The 20,081-nt window shown below is 41.5% G+C and overlaps 1 protein-coding gene across 2 annotated transcripts in view; it reads left to right on the top strand.

The window, feature by feature from the left end:
• nphp4 (nephronophthisis 4) overlaps nucleotides 1-20,081 on the top strand; it is a 130,014-nt gene that overhangs the window by 61,281 nt on the left and 48,652 nt on the right. For both annotated transcript variants that reach the window (XM_086107872.1, XM_086107878.1), the window contains exons 9-13: nucleotides 216-425; nucleotides 819-942; nucleotides 5,978-6,030; nucleotides 15,462-15,653; nucleotides 17,089-17,246. In XM_086107872.1, the coding sequence (XP_085963998.1) occupies nucleotides 216-425; nucleotides 819-942; nucleotides 5,978-6,030; nucleotides 15,462-15,653; nucleotides 17,089-17,246 (737 nt within the window). The remainder of the gene's footprint in view (nucleotides 1-215; nucleotides 426-818; nucleotides 943-5,977; nucleotides 6,031-15,461; nucleotides 15,654-17,088; nucleotides 17,247-20,081) is intronic.

Raw genomic sequence — 20,081 nt, 5'->3', positions numbered from 1 at the left:
TCCCAGAGACCCGAAGCTATTATGGATGGTCAAAAGATAGAGTTTTTCTGGATCACAATTAATTTGTGATCCTATCAGCATGCCAGCCATGACAACATTATTATATTTCACACGGAATTTGGAGTCATGTGCCGCTACACCAAAGGAAATGGAGAGCGCTTATGGATTGAATTCCCAGTAATATCTGCGTTCCTGTGTCTTTTCTCATCACACAGCTGTCTGCCACATCAGCATCCCGGGCAGCCTTCCTGCAGTCCCTCCGTTGGGCAATGTTGTGTCCATTCCAGGAGCAGACAAACTGGAAGGGGGAAGAGACGCAGTTGGTTCTGCAAGGGGGTTCAAAGCCAAACCCTCTCAGTGTTATGGTCTACAACTCAGCCGTAACTCAGAGCGCCGTGCCAATCTCCACCTCTGACACAATTCAGGTGACACATTATCATCAAGGAATGCTGGAAAAAAATGTCCCAGAAAGCAAAGATACAGGAAGCGTTGAACGGCTTAGAATATGACAGTGTGCACATTTAAATTTTTTTTTTTTTTTTTTTGGTGAAGCTATATGAGACTGACCAAACAGATCAAAAGGGAGTTATTTTTGTATGAACCCAACTAAATGTAGCCTCTGCAAAGTGTGCATTCATCATTTAAATTTTATCGGTCAACGATAAACAGGAATATCTTTGTCTGCTTTATTGTACCTGTCTTTTTTGTGACCAATTTTTTAAAAAGTTTGTATGGATCGCTTTTGCTTGCAAGAGTCACTGTTTTTTAAAAAAAACTTTTTGTATATCATTTAAAATTTTAACACATTTGCCTCTTAGGATGTGATCAAATTTCGGCTGTCCCCCAGTTCGGACAGAACGACATCCAGTCCAAAGACATCGCTGAGAACAAAACTGGACGATGCATCACGAAAGGGACGATCATCCGCATCGCCCACTCAAAGTAAATATCACCTCACTTCTAAGGGGATGGGTTTGAAATGTTTTCTTTTTTTTCCATTGCTCAATGACTACGTGTGAATCCCATTACTTAATGAGAAATGAAGTTGTGCAACAATGCTCAAGTTGGCATGTCCTGTAAAACAGCGTCCGCTATGCAGTGTTGAGGATCAGCCCACTCCATCACTGAGGCCCAAGGGAACCGCAGTCAAGTCAAAGTGCAAACACTTTGGCTAAACTTGATGTTGCCTTTCTCCCTCGTGCATGTCTTAGAGGTCAACAGTGGCTTACTGTATACACAGCAACTCTTCAAAATGTCTCCCCCTATTAACAGCTTGAAATTTATTGAATTAATTCCGCGCCCTCATTGATAACATCTTTTATTTTATCGACCAAAGTCTCGGCGGCGCAATTAATTTTCCTCTGATGCCGTATGACAACTGGGACTGTTGTCAAGATCTAAGTACACACCAACATCTTAACCTCCATTGTGTGCCATGTTAAAGTTATGTATTTGTACAAAGCATTAAATTGTTTTATTTTAAGAATCCACTACTTGTCTAGAAAAGTAGACATTTTTTTTTAGGTTGCATATATATATTTTTTAATCTTTTTTTTCAAGCACAGACAACTAACCCATGTTATGACTTCTTAGTCGGGACTCATTACGAGGGCAAACTGCTCTTACCTCCACTTTGCAGGAAATGGGCATGTTGCTATCATGAGGACCTATTTGGGTATTATCGCTATTTGCTTTCTTCAAATGAATGAATGAACGAACAAACGAACAGATCAATAAATAAATACATGGAAAACAGCTAAACATCGCCATCGAGATGTTTAGTTGTCAACACTAAAGACAAGTCATTGCTCTTGCATGCATGGACTGCCAACACCACGCACATCAAAATGTGCATCTAAAAGTACAACTTACAAAATAAAAAGAACTGCATAATTTCCATTTTATCTTGGCTTTATAAACACTGTGAGAGCCGGTCAGAAACTCTTGAGTGGGCCAGATGTGACCTGGGGGCCAAACGTAGCCCAGGTCTGACTAAGTGCATCCAAACTCAGTGAGGCAACAATGAGCTTCAACTATCAACGGATCGCCAGACTAAGTCTTTGGAACACGTTGCGCCGGACCACCTAAAGAGCATCACTGGAGCCCTACTGGGCTCCTTTCATTTTGCCTAGCGAGCAAACATCGGTGGATATCAACATGGGGCCGTACTTCATCCGAGAACAACTCAAGGTGAGGATCCTGTTCGTGAACTTCAGACCTGCATTCAACATCATCATCCGGGAACTCGTCTCCTTCAAGCTTCTCCAGCTCAGCGTGTAACCTGCCACCCACCAGCATCAACGACTGACGAGTCCGTATATGGACAAAAGTGGAGTGGCTGGTGCCCTAGTGCAGCCAACACAACTTGGAGCTGAACACCCTCAAGACTGGAGAGATGATCGCGGACTTCAGCAAACATCTTTGACCACAGCATCCCCTCATGCTGTCCAACTGACCCGTGTCAACGCTCAGGACCTTCACATTCCTGGGAATGTATCTCTCAGGACTTGACGTGGGAGACGAACATCAACCTGATTCTGAAAAATCCCCAGCAGAAGATGCACTTCCTGCAGATGCTGAGAAAGAACGGCCAGTCCCAAGAGATATTAAGACAATTCTTTACAGCAGTTATTTAATTCAACCTGCGTTCATCCATAGCCGTCTGGTTAAGTGCTGCCACAAAAAAAGGGGACAAAATCCGACTGCAACAGACAGGATTTCTGGAAAAAACAAAATAATCAGTAACGTCCTACCCTCTCACGTCAAGATCCAAGACAAGGGCTGGTAAAATTATCTTGGAACCTCCAGATCCGGGTCACCACTCCTTTCACCTCCTTCCCTCTGTTAGGCACTATCAATCTATGCACACTAAAAACAGCTGATATTCCGATAGCTTCTCCTGTTTTGCCATCAATTCCATAAACAGTTGCACTCAAAATTCCATTGTGGCATTTTGCAGACGTTTGCCTTTTTTTTAAACACCCCTGAATAACAGTATTACAATATTGATTATTGTACTTTTAGCTGTCTATATATTCCTACAACTGTTTCTGATCAATATTCCATTTTGCTTGATGACATTCTGCATCACTTGCATAGCTGTCATTGTTCATTACGACAGAACTAATCGTACAGTGACATTACAAAAATTCTCCATACTTCCATGTCATGTCCTAAATGTTTGTTTTGTTATAGTTGCTTGTTACTGCAATACAACAGTGGCTCACACTACCGGGATCAAATCACTTACTGTATGTGTTTTATATACTTAGCCAATAAAGATGATTCTGGTTCTGAAAACGTGTGAGGCCTCGTTTATTGGATCCGGCGCCTAATTTTAATCCTACTACAGTTAATTCCCATAAAAGTGGTTTCACGGAGGGCAGTGTGACAAGAACAAAACTTTGCCACAGATTTTTTTTCCTCCAGAATTTCCGGGAGGTTTACAAAACTTCTGAATTTATATTAACGAGCAAGTGTGTCCTTATCGTCCCCAATTAAGGGGAATATTCCTCCGAAAATAACTCCTCAACCCCGCGTTCTGAAATCCTTATTAGATATTCTCCATCCTGCGCACATCTAAAGATAAATGTGCGCCTGTCTGGCATTTCTTTACTGAAGCCCAAACTGCTTATTTACTGTACTTCGTCTGGCAGTAAAATGCCGTGGATTAAAATTGTAGTAAACATAACACACAGCCACTCAACCCCAATGACAGCTCGAATAAGTTGAGTCGACCCTGGCCATATGCTCAATGATTGGACCCTTTAATGAGGCTTATTGTGGGAGAAAAGAATAGTGTTGATTTGAGTCCTCTTCATGGCACCACGCAAAACAGAGCGCCCTCTGAACAAACCCCAAGAGGTCTGAGTGATTTCAAGCATGTGTTGGAAGGGAAAAAAGACATTTTAGATCTCTGCCATTTTTTAATTCGGGACACTTAATCATCCATCCTTGGCTTTGTGTGTGTTCATGCATGGTTAAAATGTGTAATTTTTGTTTGACTTTCAAATAGTTGTTGTTAACACTTCATTGATGAGTATGACAATGAAATCATCCTGTGAGGGGGAAAAAAATAGTCATGATTTCATTTTATTGTATTGGACTCTCGTACAATAAAATGGTCACATTTATGCAGCAAATAGTGTACACATATGAAATGAAAATTCAAGAAGACATATCTGAAATGTTCATGGTACTAGAAATAAAATTGAACAGTATTTGCAGAAGAGGAGTCTTAGCCCAACTGTTCAAATTATTAGGAGCAAAAATATACTGTGTAGTTGTCCAGCCTGTTTACTATGTTTCATAAATTAGATATCCGGTGTTTTGGCTCAGCAGAATCATTTGTTATCATTTTAAAGTGATCTGAAAATGCAAAAACTGTGTAGTTCTCTATCCATCCATCCATCCATTCTGTGATCCGCTTCTCCTCACAAGGGTCGCAGGGTGGGCTGGAGCCTATCCCAGCTGTCTTCGGACAGTCGGCGGGGTACACCCTGAACTGGTCGCCAGCCAATCGCGGGGCACACATTGATGAAATTTTTTTTTAGAACATTCCATGAACCTGCAATGCATATTTTTGGAATGTGGGAGGAAACCGGAGTACCCGGAGAAAACCCACGCAGGCACAGGGAGAACATGCAAACTCCACATAGGAAGGCCGGAGCCCGAATCGAACCCTGCTCCTCTGCACTGTGAGGTCAACGCGCTAAGCAATTGACCACCGTGCCACCCTGCAGTTCTTTATGTTTCTGTAATTATTATTTCTCTTCATAAAGTATTTTCCAATTTATCATTAAAATACACAACACAACTTTTTTATAATATATATTTTTTTTTAGTGGGGAGGTTAATGGAATTTTTGTTCATTTCACTGGTGATAGATCATTTGAGATACGAGCATGGTCACAGAACAAATGAAACTCATTCCTCAACCCCCCCCCCCCCCCACCCCCCACTACTGTGACAATGATTGATTTCTACATATGTGCATGCACACATATCTGCTTGCTCTGGCCTCAGTTGAGCCCATTGGTCAAGAAGAAATGAATAGTCCATTGTGTGATGAGGTCAATCATACTCCCCACAGACTAGGAAAAGAGTGAAACCTGACCATCATAAAGCCAAAATGTCTCCCAATGAGAGGTAATGCACGAGCAAGTTTGTGCCAGAGAGCCAGCATAGCTCTGTGTGCATGTTGTCTGAACAGATGGGAGCCACAGCGAGACACTCCAGGCAGACCAAGCAATTTCCAAAAGATCAGTCGAGATCCTGCACCGAGCGTGACAAAGAGTAGGAGTAAGGACAAAGAGATGCTGGGAAACCTTTCGTTCCGGAATTACCATGGTGACCAAGCAAATACCTCAGGAAGAATCGTCGACTTTTCAAGTCGCAATGACATCTAAATCAAACTTGTGTTTTTTTTTTCAAGGTTGATCCATTTGCTACTAGGTTTAATTATCTTAGGTACGTCTTATTCAGCATGTAGGCAATCAGTTACGGCATTTTGTTTTGCCATATGTAAAACAATCTTTCACCAGTGCATCTTTTAGGCAAAGCATAAGTCATCTTATCACAATGCTCGCAATGCAGTGTTATGGCAATTGCTCATTCTACTTTGTAGTTTCTTATTTCAAGTCACTCCCATTTCTCACTCTGCATTTAGTGCTTTTTGTGCAAACCCACACAAATATCTCATGACCTCGAAAATTATCTTTTCATGAGGGTTGAAGGAACATGGTTACTATTGTGTTGTTCAGTACATTATTTTAACTGAGTGACGCAAGAGGGGTTTTATTTTTCAATGGTGTTGCACAATGATTACATTTTTCATTGAAAGAGTATCCCATTGTGGTTGTTGGCTCAGGATGCACAACATGATCTCATCGAGTTAAAGATGTGAATGACAGATTTAATTTGACATGGCCAATGTTGACTTTATGATTCAACATCTTTTTATGTACATATTTTGCAGGTCAAAATGACATCCAAGCAGTTCCGTCTCCGGAATCACCACGGGGCCCTAAGGTAAGAGATGTTGAGATCCAGTCCGTTTTTTCTAATAGTTTGTCTGAGCACTATACAATTTGATGTTTCACCATGATTTTTATTTTCCAACATAAAGTGTTCGTGTGAACATGTTCATCTTCTTTCATCAACCCTCCGGGTACTGACAGGTTCAGGTCCTCCTTATAATCACTGCAAACCCAAATCATGTATTTGTTTCAAAGTACACACACACATATACAGTATATATATATATATAAAATATAGCCGTGTTTTTCAAACTTTTTTGAGCCAAGGCACACTTCTTTCATTGAAAAAAAATCTCGCGGCACACCACTAGCTGAAAATGTGAACCCCCCCCCCGCTTATTTTAACAATTAACGTGTTATATTGTTACCATAACCGTTTTTAATTGAAGAATGACAATGACGTTATAACAGCTTGAATTGGAATCAAATGAACACAAAGAAAACAGTATTTTATCATCTTTCATATTTATTGTTTCACTGTCGTCCTGCATGCGTCACAAATTCGCTTGTCTCACGTCGAAACACAAGGCAATTGGCTAGCTGTTGCTTCTCCCTAGTGGTATGGGAGGGTACTACATGATTACTTTCTGGGCGAAAGACAGCACGGGCATACAAATTGGATATTTTCCCCCGGCACACCTGACAATGTCTCGCGGCGGCACATGGGTTGAAAAACACTGATATATAGGATTAAACTGTTTTTTTTTAAACATTTCAGTATTTCAGAATTTTTTTTGTGTGTGTGCGTGTGTGTGTGTGTGGCGAAAACCGCTCCTGTGATGTATTTGTGATCTAGCCTGAGATGCCCCTTTCCTATTATGTAGAAACTTGAGTGCCTTTGTTCGAATCAGTGGTTATCCGGCTCAATTGGAAGTTATGTTGTTCGTATTATTTGACCCATTTCTTGCACTACAATATGCAGTTAGTTAACTATAGCTTTGCCTACCGCCAAAAAAATGCATCTTCCCTAGATGTCACAATTTATAGACCAGCTCAAGATCATTATTTCAATCCCCAACCACACCTGCAGGCTGAGAGGATCCCTGGAAGCCTGTTAGCTTGCAAGCTAACTCGTGGCTAGCTCTTCTTGCCATGGTGTGTAAAGTCCCGCAACGCCCCGGTGGCATAGATTTCAACTATCGGAGGCTTGAAGTGGATATATTTTTTCTGGCTGAAGCATGTTGGGATGTGCAGGGTTGCTTGACAAATATACCATATGCACACATCATTTCCGCATTCGAACTACGGAGGCGTGCTAACTTTCGGCCGCTAGTCTAACACACAGTGATAGTATCAAACACTTTAAAATATGCTCGCAATCTGCTGAAATTACCTCAAGTTACCATAAGCGACATATTACCGTACCTTATTTGCTCCAGCTATTAGTGTCGGCGACATGAGCATAGCATTATTTATCATGTACGTAAAGTTACATGTCTTATTTTGACACGGTCAACCCAACTTTTTAAAAACGCACAAAAAAATAACCCCACACAAAATAGACTGCAAAGTGTTTATTAGAGCATTCTATGGTGCAGATGCAACAAATTTGAGCTGATGAAAAATTAAAATAATTATAACAATGATGAAAATCATATACTTTTAACCGCAGGATGAGGATACATGTTCCCACGAAGCTCCCTATAACCGGGTGCCTTGCATGGATGGCGGAGAAGAGAGGGAGTGAGAGAGCGCAGCTTCGTGACTCACTGCGGAGCCGAGCAAGAAAGAGAAAGGCCGACATACTATCTTTGTCGCTTCAATGTTGCAATAGTTAAATTGTCTCGCTGAATGTATAAACTAAACTCTTGTGTAGTACAGGCTCAAATAAAAAAAGTGAACACAATGGGTACCACACCACAGCGTTGGCTTGAAGAGCTATTTTTTCGTTTTTAAAAGTCACAACTATGGAGGACGTTTGCATCTTGAAAAGCACCAGCTCCGAAGCTATAAAATACACTTTTTACAAAAACCCATGTTAAGGCAATTTTAAAGAATGAGGTTTTTTTTTCCTTCAGATGGTGTCCCGGTAGGTTGGATTAAACGAAGCTGGAAGCTCGTACACCTCTGTATTTTTTCCAACAGAAATATGCCATGAGTTGCTGTGCATAGTGTCCATTAGCATTCAATTTTCAGCAGGTCCGTCAAGAATGTGGATTATTGTGAACTGGTCCCTGGTGGGAAGAGGGTTGGGTACCACTTTTTGAAGGGATTTAATGATGGGATAGTGAGAATACTATGTGCCATATGTGCATGTTGGACCATACAATTTCAATTCCTAAAGAAAATATGAATTACTGTATATTGCTAAATGTTGACAAGACTGTACAGTATCTTCGGACGCAGTCACACAAAGCAATCAAACTCCAAAAGACTGAACTCTCAATTTTTTTTGCCTGTGCTATGCTCATGCACTTGATGCTTTCTTTGCCCCAACGTGATTGCAAGAGCGAACCTTTGCACAACATGATTGATAATGCACTAATACCCAGTACACATAAAAGACACCGCATCGAAGCCCACCACACTCCAAGCAAAACAGCCGAAGCGACTTAAGTGGGCCATCAGGAATAAATTAAAGTCTGTAGCTCTTTGTCATACACCTCGTGATTGAACACTTGAGCACTTACTGGTACGCTGCGACATAAAAACTGCTACTGCCTAGCGGATTTTCATACTCCACATACAGTATACTGTATTGTGTTCTTTTCTATACAACCATAAAGACATGGTGCAGTTATCAGGGATGAAGCGGTTAGAAAGGAAAAAAGCATCATAACAAAGGAGAGTGTAAATACTTTGAAAGGCTGCTGGCGAGCTACAGGTATATATCAAATAAAATGCAGCTAAGAATAAGTACAGTTGAGTATTATTGTAAAACCTTGACAATGTCTGCCTTGAACCTTTAACCGATGCCAAATGTATGCACAACTATGCAGGCATGCAGAATGGGATGCGAGAAAGTTGGCGGCGCTGGAATGTGTATTTACTTGTTTTTAGCTTTTGAACTGTGAACCAAGAGCAGTCATATTTAACATGAATAAAGGTTTTATTATATCCACTGACCACCTGATTTGCCTCACGAGCAAAGCTCATGTTTTTTTTTTTTCTCTCAGAGGAGAAGCGCGGCTTCACTGTTCATGGCGTAAATGAAGCAGCTACATTTGTATTCCAAAATCAAACTCAAACAAGACATCAGGGGTGAAACATGTCATCTTCTTTATGGTCCTCAATAATTTGGCCAAGGGGCAGCATATGAATGGAAAATAAAAGTGGGCCTAAAACTGAAACTTGCGGTACACCACCGGCAAGGGAAAAAGTGGCTGAGGAGTGCTTGCCTATGATGACCGCAAATTGTCCCAACCAACTTAGTGCAGCATCTCAATGTTTAAGCCAATCACTTGAGATTCAACCAAATAGGTTATGGTATCAAACGATGTGTGCTAGTTTTCCAAAGAGCGGCACCATTTGTTTAATTTCAATGGCATATTGTATGCACAGTTTAAGCAAATTTGTTTTTCCCGAAGAACCGCTTTGGACTTGAACAAAATAACAATTGTGATGACTACTACTGCAACTACTACTTTCAGTATTTATTGAACTTTATTGGTATTGCAGAGGTGTGTACCGGTGAGTATAACTATATAAAGAACTGGTGTCAGATACTTTATGAGCCGAGAAATGATTGAAGTGCATACGTCTTTGTGTAGAGCTCCTGCATTTATATGAAAGACTGAGTAAATAAGGGTACCAAGCCTAAGTCATTATTGCTGAAGCTGCTCTGAGTGCACACCATAAATCTATGCGGCTATGTGTTCATCTATCATTTTAATGGTGCTCCAAGTCTTTGCATGGAGAGATGAAACGGGAATCAATGTGTGAAGCCACGCCATTGCTTTTGGCACCCTCAAATTCATCTTGACTAGTTGTGCAGCAGTAGTCACAAATGCATCCTTTGTTTCCACATCTCTCTGCTTTCAAAATACAGCTATAAAAACAAGTGTTTCAACCAACTAAACCCATTTCCATTTTCTGTTCAACAAATTTTTCTTTCCTTGTCAACATGGCTGTCAAGTGCTGATTAATCAATCGCATCCTTTTCTGGGATGGTGCGCATAAACAAGCCTTTCTCTCCGACTCTGTCGGCAGCCATTGTTTGATCTGACAACTTTCTCTTGCTTGCATACATTATTGATTTCTGGCCCTCTGTTTGTTGCTGTGCGGAATTCTAATTATGCTGTGGTATTTATAGCCAACGTTTGGGCGAGCCATTGACTTTGTCCATGTCGATGATATCATCTTGCATCCACAACAGATGTGGTTCATGGTCGTGCTTGTATTCTGTTCATCCAAGTGCTGGTTAGGCCGTGAAGCACTGGGTTGCCGGCACAGGCTGATCTGGCAGCTGCTACTGCCCGAGTCACAACTCATTTTTGCAAAATGTCTGTCATGATGAATACTTAGACTCCATTCTTGTCTCGGATATGTTGACAAAAGTCTCGCTTTGAATCATTTCTATGCAAGCGTTCATTGCTGTGAGCAGACACACCTGTCATTGCTCTTCGGTGTCAAGATACAAGAATAATGCCAATATATCATATTTTCTGCACTACAAAACGTTTCGGATTATCAGGTGCACCTTCAATGAATGGCCTATTTTAAAACTGTTTTCACATATAGGGCGCACTGCATTATAAGGTGCATAGAGCAGAAGCTCCGATAGTGGCTGCGGCTGTGTTATGCATCCACTAGATGGAGCTACGGTAAAGGGAATAAAATATAATACAACACAGCTTTATAAAGAGCAAAGCCATGCAGAACTGGTCACAAACACGGACATTAAACTTATAAATAAAAATGGAGTTCCAAAAAACAAGAAATGAAAGGCAAAACTAATGAAGACAATTGATTCAACAAAAAGGCACACAAACCTCATGGGCTCACATCCACAAGGGGGTAAATATCCTTGCTTGTCTCCTTCCTTCGTTTAGTCAGTGGTCAATGATGCTTTTGGTATGATCTTCGTTTCATAATGGCTGCGCAGAGCTCACAAATTAGTTTGTTTGCGTGTGTGTTGGCGAATGCACATGCCAATTAGTGTCGGGCAGAACCCTTTTAGGTTACACGTTGTTACTGCTAATAATCACCACTAGATGGCATACGAACACAAATAGGAAAACAACTCAATGAGGAATATAAAGACACCATACATAAGGCACATCGGATTATAGGGCGCACTGTCGGCTCTTGGGTAAATTGCATGCTTTTCGGTGTGCCTTATAGTGCGGGAAAAAAATGGTATTCATAACAATATCTGTCTGTGACTTTTTGGCTATCCTTCCATCCATCTTCTCAATGGTTAACAAGGACAATGTTATCATTGACCATCTTTGGATGACGGTTCAACTCAAGGTTTTGTGTGACTTTTGAGGCTTATTTTCTTGTTAAATTACAAATGGTACAACTGTTGTCGCATGCAAATTGCAAGGTAGCGCCGTACTCATTTTTCTTTCCAGACCTCCGATAGTGGCCATTCAACGGTGATTGATGAAACGACATTGTGTTATGAATGCCAGGGGTATTATCTTAGAAAGGAAGCCTTTCTGTTGCACTACTGCCAGACCCTGTAGTATCGACTGCCCTAAGATGCAGGGATGTAATTACACCGCTTTCCTTGAAACGAGTGCAAGGCCGTGATTACTTTCCTGCTCTACGACCCTTTTTTTTCGGATTGTAAAAGTCAGAAGCCATTTTGTTGAAAGCATTGCGAGACGTGTTTTAATTATTCCCTGAGGAGTTTTCCTTGATTCTGTCAAGCCACAGTGTATGTATTTTTGATCCGCCACATTTGACGTCGGTTGATTCCTGCCATCACAAATATTTTACCCGGATTAAAAGCAGTCTTGACTTTTTAAATATGTAGAACACACACACACACACACACACACACACACACACACACGCACACACACACACACACACACACACACACACACACACACACACAGACACACGCACACACACTAATTTAAAATGCAGGTGGATTTGAAAGCAATGTCTCCAAGAATCCTTAACTGTTGATGTGTGCTCGATGTGCAATAACTGTCCTAATCCCTTAGCCTACAGATCACCCGAGAGCAATCCGAAATATAAAGAAAACTCAACAGCATGATTGAAAAATAAAATTTCACCCTGTGGCATTGTTCAGTTTGAGCTTAAAATGGTGCTTTTTGAAATGGTAAATTTTGATCTGACGTGCGTTTCGACTGCAGGCTCTGTCCTATCCTGCCGCTCCAAACAGGATGAACAGTGCAGACGGATAGACGCATTGATGAAAGGATGAGTTGAGTGTAAAACAGTCTATTATCACCTTCGCTTTGTCTCTGTCAGCCCCAACTCTTCACACTTTGGCTTGCTAGTCCCTTTCTGACACCTCACTTATATGTTATTTTGTGTGCTTGGCCGCTACACCTTTTGTTCTTAAAATTACGCTGGCTTCATCCTTTCCAAAAGGATATTCTCTCTCAACATTTCGGAAGCTTTTTGTACATAGCAACCATGCCTGCTACACATGAAGGACACATTGGACCATCCATCCAATTTTCTGCTCAGTTTATCCTTCTCAGGGTCACGGGTAAACCGCAGACTGCACATGTACGCAGTGCACACGCTCTCCTCCACACACTCCATGCTGACGTGCTTTCCCATGAAGCCAGAAGGTGAAACGAAGATGTTTGCCCTCTTGGTATGAATGAATGAGAAAATTAGAACCCGGGGCGATGCCACTTCTAATTTCTTTGCTGTATTGTTTTGCCGGTGTTTTGGCTCAGTCTGAGTGAGCTCACACTTGTTGACAAATGACGTGATTTTGAAAAGTTGACATTTGTTGAGAGCATTCCCGATTTTACAGGACATTTTGACCAATAGGACAAGCCAAAATAGGCGAAGAATTGTGGTTCACGCTGATGATAAAATCTTGCCAGCATTGTCTTTGACATTGTTAGCATTGAAGAGAAAAGATTGGATTGAGGTGGGAGCAGCAGAAATGATGATTAATATCCATCCGTCATCAAGCTGCTCGACTGGGCGTCCCTATTGAGCTGACAACTTTTGGCCGAGAGACTTTGTAAACCTTAGACATGTCACATATCCATCTCAGGGTCACATTTTGTTTCATAGTTTTGTTTCTTCATGTGCTCATGTCTTCCTTATTTGGTTTTGTTTCCATCTGTCCCTTGTGTCAACAAATCAGGTCCCTCAGTCCATTGTGTCTTGTCCAGGTGTTCCTTGTTGTCGTGTCAGTTTGCTTGTATTTCATTCCCCGGGTTCTGCCGGTTTTGGTCGGATCGTTGTGCTATCATGTCGTTTTGTTTGCGTTGCTGTCACGTTGTGTGTTTTTTCTAGTGACTTTGAGATTGGATCTTTTTGTTAGCGTTATTGACTTAGGAAGTGTTATCCATTTAGTTTTGCCAGTGTACCCGAGCAAGTGTTTTTTTGTTTTTGTTAATATGTTTTGTTCGGGACTTCCTGCTTCTTCTGACTTCCTGTTTTTTGGGTCCCCTACCATCGCATCTATGACAGGTGCTGTGGGAAAGCATTTTAAAAGTCAATACAGGACAGCAGGCCAATGGGGAAATTACGTGTATCAAATTTTAGGGGCTAAACACGACCATTTTGTTGCCAGTCTGGAGCCCTGCTGATCAAATTGAAAATCACATGAAATCTGTTTGTTTTGTTTTGATAGGTTTATTTTATTTTTTATTTTTTGCTATTTAACAAAAAATATATTATTTAATTTTAGATTTGGGAAACATTTTAAAAAACAATTTTCTTAGGGTGGCTACCATTTTTTGGACCTCCTTACAGCCCTGTGGAACAATATTACCACAGTGATCATTGTAGCTCCAACCCTTTACACACTTGAACAATTATCGTTGATCAGTATTCCACAGTACCAGACACTTGAAAGCGCTCAAGGACTTTCTTTATGGTTGTACACCTGAAGTTGGACAACAATTACTGCAACGGGTCACTTAAAAAAATGGTGCGACGATTATCTGTACCAATTGCACAACCATCATAATATTGGATTGCACTACTGCTCGCTTTAGCTCTGCTCAATGACCCTGCACATTGTCGGACAGCTGTCATTGGGTGGTGCTACTGGACAATGGTACTCTTACATTATGGAAAGTCTTTCAATACTTCTCTGTCATGTCGTTGTTTATCGTAGTTGCTTGTTATTGCAATACTAGCATAGCCTGTACTACCGGAGACAAATTCTTGGGGTGTTCTACATACTTGTCCACGAAAGATAATTCTGATTCTGATTATTGGGGCAAACTCGTTGTCTTCATCAATACGCAAGGAACTAATCACACTTTGGGCATATCAGCTAGCTTGCGACATCACTAGCTCATCGCAGGGCCGTAGCTAGTCATTTGGGGCCCTCGGTCAACGCAACAACAATCAGCGGCTAGCAAAAGAATGACGCTCTGATTCGCTGAATCAGTCGACACGGGTATTTTTTCATGTTTTCAAAAATACCCGGACTGTGAACGCTGAATCTGTGATGGAGGGGGTTTGCTGTACTTTATCTCAATACATGATTTTTTCAATAGGATTTTCCGTAGATACTTGAATACTATCATATTTGGTAGCTGCAGCCCAACATTCAACCTCTCTGTTTTATTGCCATATATTTTTATTGTTGAATAAAACCCTTGCGACAGGTCCCTGGGATTAATCTGCCTCTCAAAATTGGTAAATTGCTCCTTAAATGAAGTCATTGATAAAGTAAAATTGCTCCTGAGAGAAAAATAAAATGTGATTTTAAACATTGTATTAACAGTGAGGAAAGTCCGTCGATCACTGTTATTTGTGACAATTTAAAAGTGGATGGAGTTTAAATTAAGTTGATAACATTTCAGGTTACATCGCGCAATTAGGCAGTCAAGTACTTCCTAATGGACATATTCTGGATCTTTAACTTTAATGGTCGTGCTGTGATCGTGGCTCTTCAGCTATTGGCAGGGAAACTCGACTGCCTGCCGCAGATGTTTTACATCACAGATGATGCACTTTTAAGCGGACGTTAAACTGTAATAATCTGAAATGTTGGTTGAGATCATGAAACAAGGAGAGTATCCATTGATTGTGCGGCCCTAAATTAGAGGGAAATAATACTTTTTCTGATTAAAAAGCCAGACCAGCCAGTTGAATCTGTTTAAGAGTTTTGTTTTCATCTTATCCTTCCTGAATCCACTGCTTGAATTTTCACGAACATTATTTGTAAGGTTCGACATTGCTGTTGTCATCTGAGATCGAAGAAGTACAAGCTTCTCCCTTGTTCTTCATCAGAACACAATAAGAAACAAATAACCACTAACGCGATAAGAACTATTCACCTGTGTTTCCCTTCAGCTATCACTGTCTCAACTGACAGCTACCTCACGCTCCCCGACCGTCAGCCATTCCAGCCCGGGGTTGCCGTGGCAACAGTCGCTTCCTTCCCTTCTCCAGCCTTCTCCGACGGCGCCGACCCGCTGGCCGTCACATGTTGCGAGATCTCCTTCCCCGAATGTTCACAGACACGCGCAAAATACACATACGGAGGTAAGTACACATGCGTGGAGTGAGAAATCAGGCCCGGAGGCCTCCACAAAGACTGTACACAGCCGGCACAACTCATTTCAATGAAAGTATACGCAGGCAGTCACTCACCGAGTTCAAAGATACATCTTTACAGTGCTCCGCTTGTACTGAATACACATGCAAAACTGAACTTCAGCCCCAAAGCATATTCTTTGCCTGTGGAAATCCTGAAGATGCTGTGTGCATCACTTTTCACCTGTTCATCTATTTTTAGATTTGCAGATGCAATTCTGTATCTCCTTTCATCTCTCAAAAAGTTTTTGAAAATCATGATACCGGGTCATATATTTTTCTCTCGGCAAACGCGACTAATTCAGGGGTGTCCAACCTTTTTTGACCAAAGATCTACTTTTCGATCAGCCAACCTGCCGCGATCGACATGTTACCGTGCTCGCGTGCATACGCGTGCACTTCCACACGCATGCCCTGATGAGCAATCGCCACAAGGGCCCCTAAAATGAATGAAACTGAAAAAGAAAGTAGACACAAAAGTTTGTGAAAAGCAAATCACTGCCTACCTTCGTCGAGACCTGACGTGGAGGCACGGGACGACTTTTGCAGCGTGTGAATGATCGTAGCTCACATGTACCGTTTTAAAATGCTTCTCCCGGCACTCCAGATGCAGGTCACGCGCCACCGTAGGTTAAAGGTGACCCGCTTTTTTATTTTATTTTATTTTTTAAATACCTTTTGTGAAACGGAGAATGATAGGATGCTCAGGGTGCAGTGTGCACTAACACAAAAATATATTCATAACACGGACACAGACACACAAATGTTTTGGGTTGGATTCTTTTTTTTCCGCTACACCCCTCGCGTTCGACTTGGGACCAGTCTGCGAGCTAGCGGTCAATCGTGATCGACGTATTGGGCACCCCTGGTCTAATTTGAAGCCACTTAGATCTCAAACATGATAATGGAAAATACCTGTGAATGTAGCTAACTACGTTTAACTGCTAACCAGCTTTATGAACCTGCAGAGTCTCATCGCTTCATCCAGGGGAACACAGAAATTTGTAGACGTCAGCTAGACTGAGCCGCGTATAATTACTGAATCATTTCCAGAAATGAAGTTAGGCTAACCTGCTCCCCCAGTCGTCGGTATGTGCAGCACAGTATCAGCAGTTTGCCTGTGAAAGCTGCCTTGTCTCGGCTTAATTGGACCGTGTTCACCCATAGGCATTAGGCGTCGACACCCTGCGGACACTTCATTAGGAACACCTGCACAACCTAATGAGATCCAATACAGGAACTTCTTGAATATGAAAATGTTGGTGTTTGCAAACAAAATGATCATGCTCGGTTTTGACACAGTTGCGTTTAATTTGAATGTGTTCCTCATCGAAGTTGTATTTTCTCAGCACTCTCGGCATACTTGCCTGCCGTTTCTCTTTAGGCCTGCTCAGGTCTCATCAGCACTACACACCTTGAGATGGACCTTCAGCCAGTAAGGGATGGGACGCATTCAGCTAAACACGAGGAAGACCAACTTCGGGAGCTCCCGTTCACTCTTGTCCATGCCCCTGTCATCACAGCGGGCGTGACTGCACCAAGGTGTGTCACCATTAAAACAAGTATTTATAAACAAACATAACTACGAAAAGAATGGTGATGTATTCTAACTTCACATTCAAGCAAATAATACAAAGCATAAGTCTGCATAGTGCCCACACACATGAGCATGCAGTTGTTTACATACGCAGTAAAAATATAATCTAAATGCATGTTATGAATACTGAACATAAAAATAGAAATCTGTTGGGCACCAGAATAAAGTTTTGTTGTTTTTTTAAATTTTGAGATTAAAATGCTTATGTTTGTCTATTTTTACTTACTTCCAGTGCTAATTGAGAAAAATGCACAGACAAAAGGTCAACAAAAAACTAAAAGAAATGGTAGTCGCTATAAGAAAATTGGTTTTTAAAATGGTTCCAAAAATATATTTTTTGTTTCAATAGCAAAAAAAATAAAATAAAATTTATATATATATATATATATATATATAGAGCAAGAGAGAGAGAGAGAGAGAGAGAGAGAAGAGAGAGAGAGAGAGAGAGAGAGAGAGAGAAATAAACTGCCCAAAATAGTGGCATCTGGCCCCCCAAATTTGATACCCATAAACAGACAGAACCCAGGAAACTAAATATAAGCAAACGGGCGAGACGACAAGGAACACCTGGATGAGACACAATGGGTTGAGGGAGCTAATTGGTTGGCACAAGGGACTCGATGACAAGAACAGGTGGAAACAAACCGAAACAAAGAAGACCAAAGCACATGAGAAAACAAAACTATGAAACAAAACCAAATTTAATTTCAACAAAAATAGAACTATCACAGCACCAACTTTTGGATCTTGCAACCACTTGCCCAGTCACGCTTGTGCTCATTACGATCACAGGTGAGCTGTAGCCAATCCCAGGTGACGGCTTGGTCTGGTCCCCAACAAATCACAAGGCACATATAGGCAAACAACAATTCACACTCACATTCAAACCTCCCGACAATCTTAAATGAATCTAACATGCATATATTTCAAATCCCTGACGAAACCAGAGTATGGTAGCCGGAGACCCCCCTCTCCCCCACACACATGCAACATGCAAACTCTAACCCGAGTTGAGATTTCAACCTGCAACCTCATAACTATGATACAGACATGCTGACTGTTATATCCTGCTGCCCTGATAACTAATTGACACCTCAAATAATGATACCCTGACAGCCTTTGAATGACACACACAGCCATACATTGCTATTTTTTATTTTAATCCCTTACATGCTCCTACATCTACCCCTCCTCTCTGTCCCTGACCACATTTTTTTAAAGTCTCCTTATCAAAGGGAGCACTGGGTGGACTGCCAGTCACCAGACAGATAGTGTCTGGCTTACACTGCTTTCTGTCAGTGCTACAGGCTGATAGGACATTGGTGACTAAGCACAGCACGTGCCCGTGCACACTTTTTTTGCCTGGCTGTGCTTTAAAGACTACAAATGGAAGTAGAACATACAAACCACATCAGTTTATCACCTTTATTGTATACCGGTATATTTACATATATAGTATTCCCAATACAGGTGACAATGATTAGGCAAGAGCACCTCACAGAGGTGTCAAGGAGACATCCTAAGTAGATGCCTGATCCACCTCGTCTTGCTCCTCTTAAAACTTAAAGATGACTGGGCTGCTCACTCTATCTCTAAGGACGAGCCAAGACACCCTGCGGAGAAAACTCATTTGGCCCGCTTGAACCCTTGATCTTGTCCTTGGTTACGACCCGCAGCTCGTAACCATAGGCAAGAGACGGAACGGTAAATTGACTGCTAAATCGATCTACTTCTTGACGACAACAGACCAATGCCGAGTCTGCCTGTTGCTCTCCTGCTCCCTTCTTTCCTCTCTCTCTCTCGCTCTCTCTCTCTCTTTCTCTCTGTCTGTCTTTCATTACAAATCTAACAGAATGGTGATAAGCAGATGGTCATGTAACGTGTTTATCCTGAGAACGATCATTGCAACAATGTATTTTCCATCACTTTTTTTTGGTACTTTTCCAAGAGTCGTTGAACTTTTGAGCAGTGAATGTTTGAGTAGCATGAGTCACTGTTGATCGGCCAAAGGCATCAATGAAGCCATATAAAACCCTTCTTTTATATGTCTCGGTGTGTACAGCCATTCATTAGGGCTGTAAGGCACTCTGTTGCTTTCTCCTGCGGTATCGATCGTCTTGCATCTTATTAATTGACAGCGGTTGTTCTGGGTAATTCAATATTTCTGTTCTTAGCTGGAGGAATTCCACTAATAGCCCATTCGAAGTAGGTTAGCGCTGCCCTTACTTATGGAAAGGATCACAGTGGAGTCAGCTTTTAAATGGAACTTCAATCCAGCTGTAAGACAGCAGAATGCCATGGGGATGTGCCAATGGGCTCGACACAAAGGACTCGACAGCCTAAAAATAATAGGCACTCTGACACAGAAACAAGATCTTGCATTAGTACGGCGAGTCTGTAAACAAGCAACTTGGATAGAAACAGCCTTCCAAGCCTCCAGTGTGGATTTAGACATGCTGCTCTTCAGTTCAGTGGGCCGAAACAGCTCTGCCTCCTCTTGGAAGCGGAAGTTTTTTTGTGAGAAATGACTCATTTGTGTGACAAAAACATTTACGACCGAAATCATTTTGAATTAACTGCCTTGCACGTACATATAGTTTGAACTAAACAAACAAACAAACAAAACAAACAAAACTGGGATGACTGGGTGTGAAATTGAAACATACATCAGAGAGAGAAAATTCAATGATCCATCCGTCTAACCGATGTCACTGTAATTAGTTTGGTCAAGGCTTCATTCTGTTTCACCGTGGCAATAATCTGTTTACCAACTGGGCACA

This window comes from Hippocampus guttulatus, chromosome 1 (assembly GCF_054856545.1).
Source record: "Hippocampus guttulatus isolate MCC_2025c chromosome 1, RoL_Hgut_1.0, whole genome shotgun sequence".
In the NCBI taxonomy this organism is placed as follows: domain Eukaryota; kingdom Metazoa; phylum Chordata; class Actinopteri; order Syngnathiformes; family Syngnathidae; genus Hippocampus; species Hippocampus guttulatus.
The sequence above is the reverse complement of the archived record's forward strand: the minus strand, read 5'-3'. Positions and strand labels throughout refer to the sequence as shown.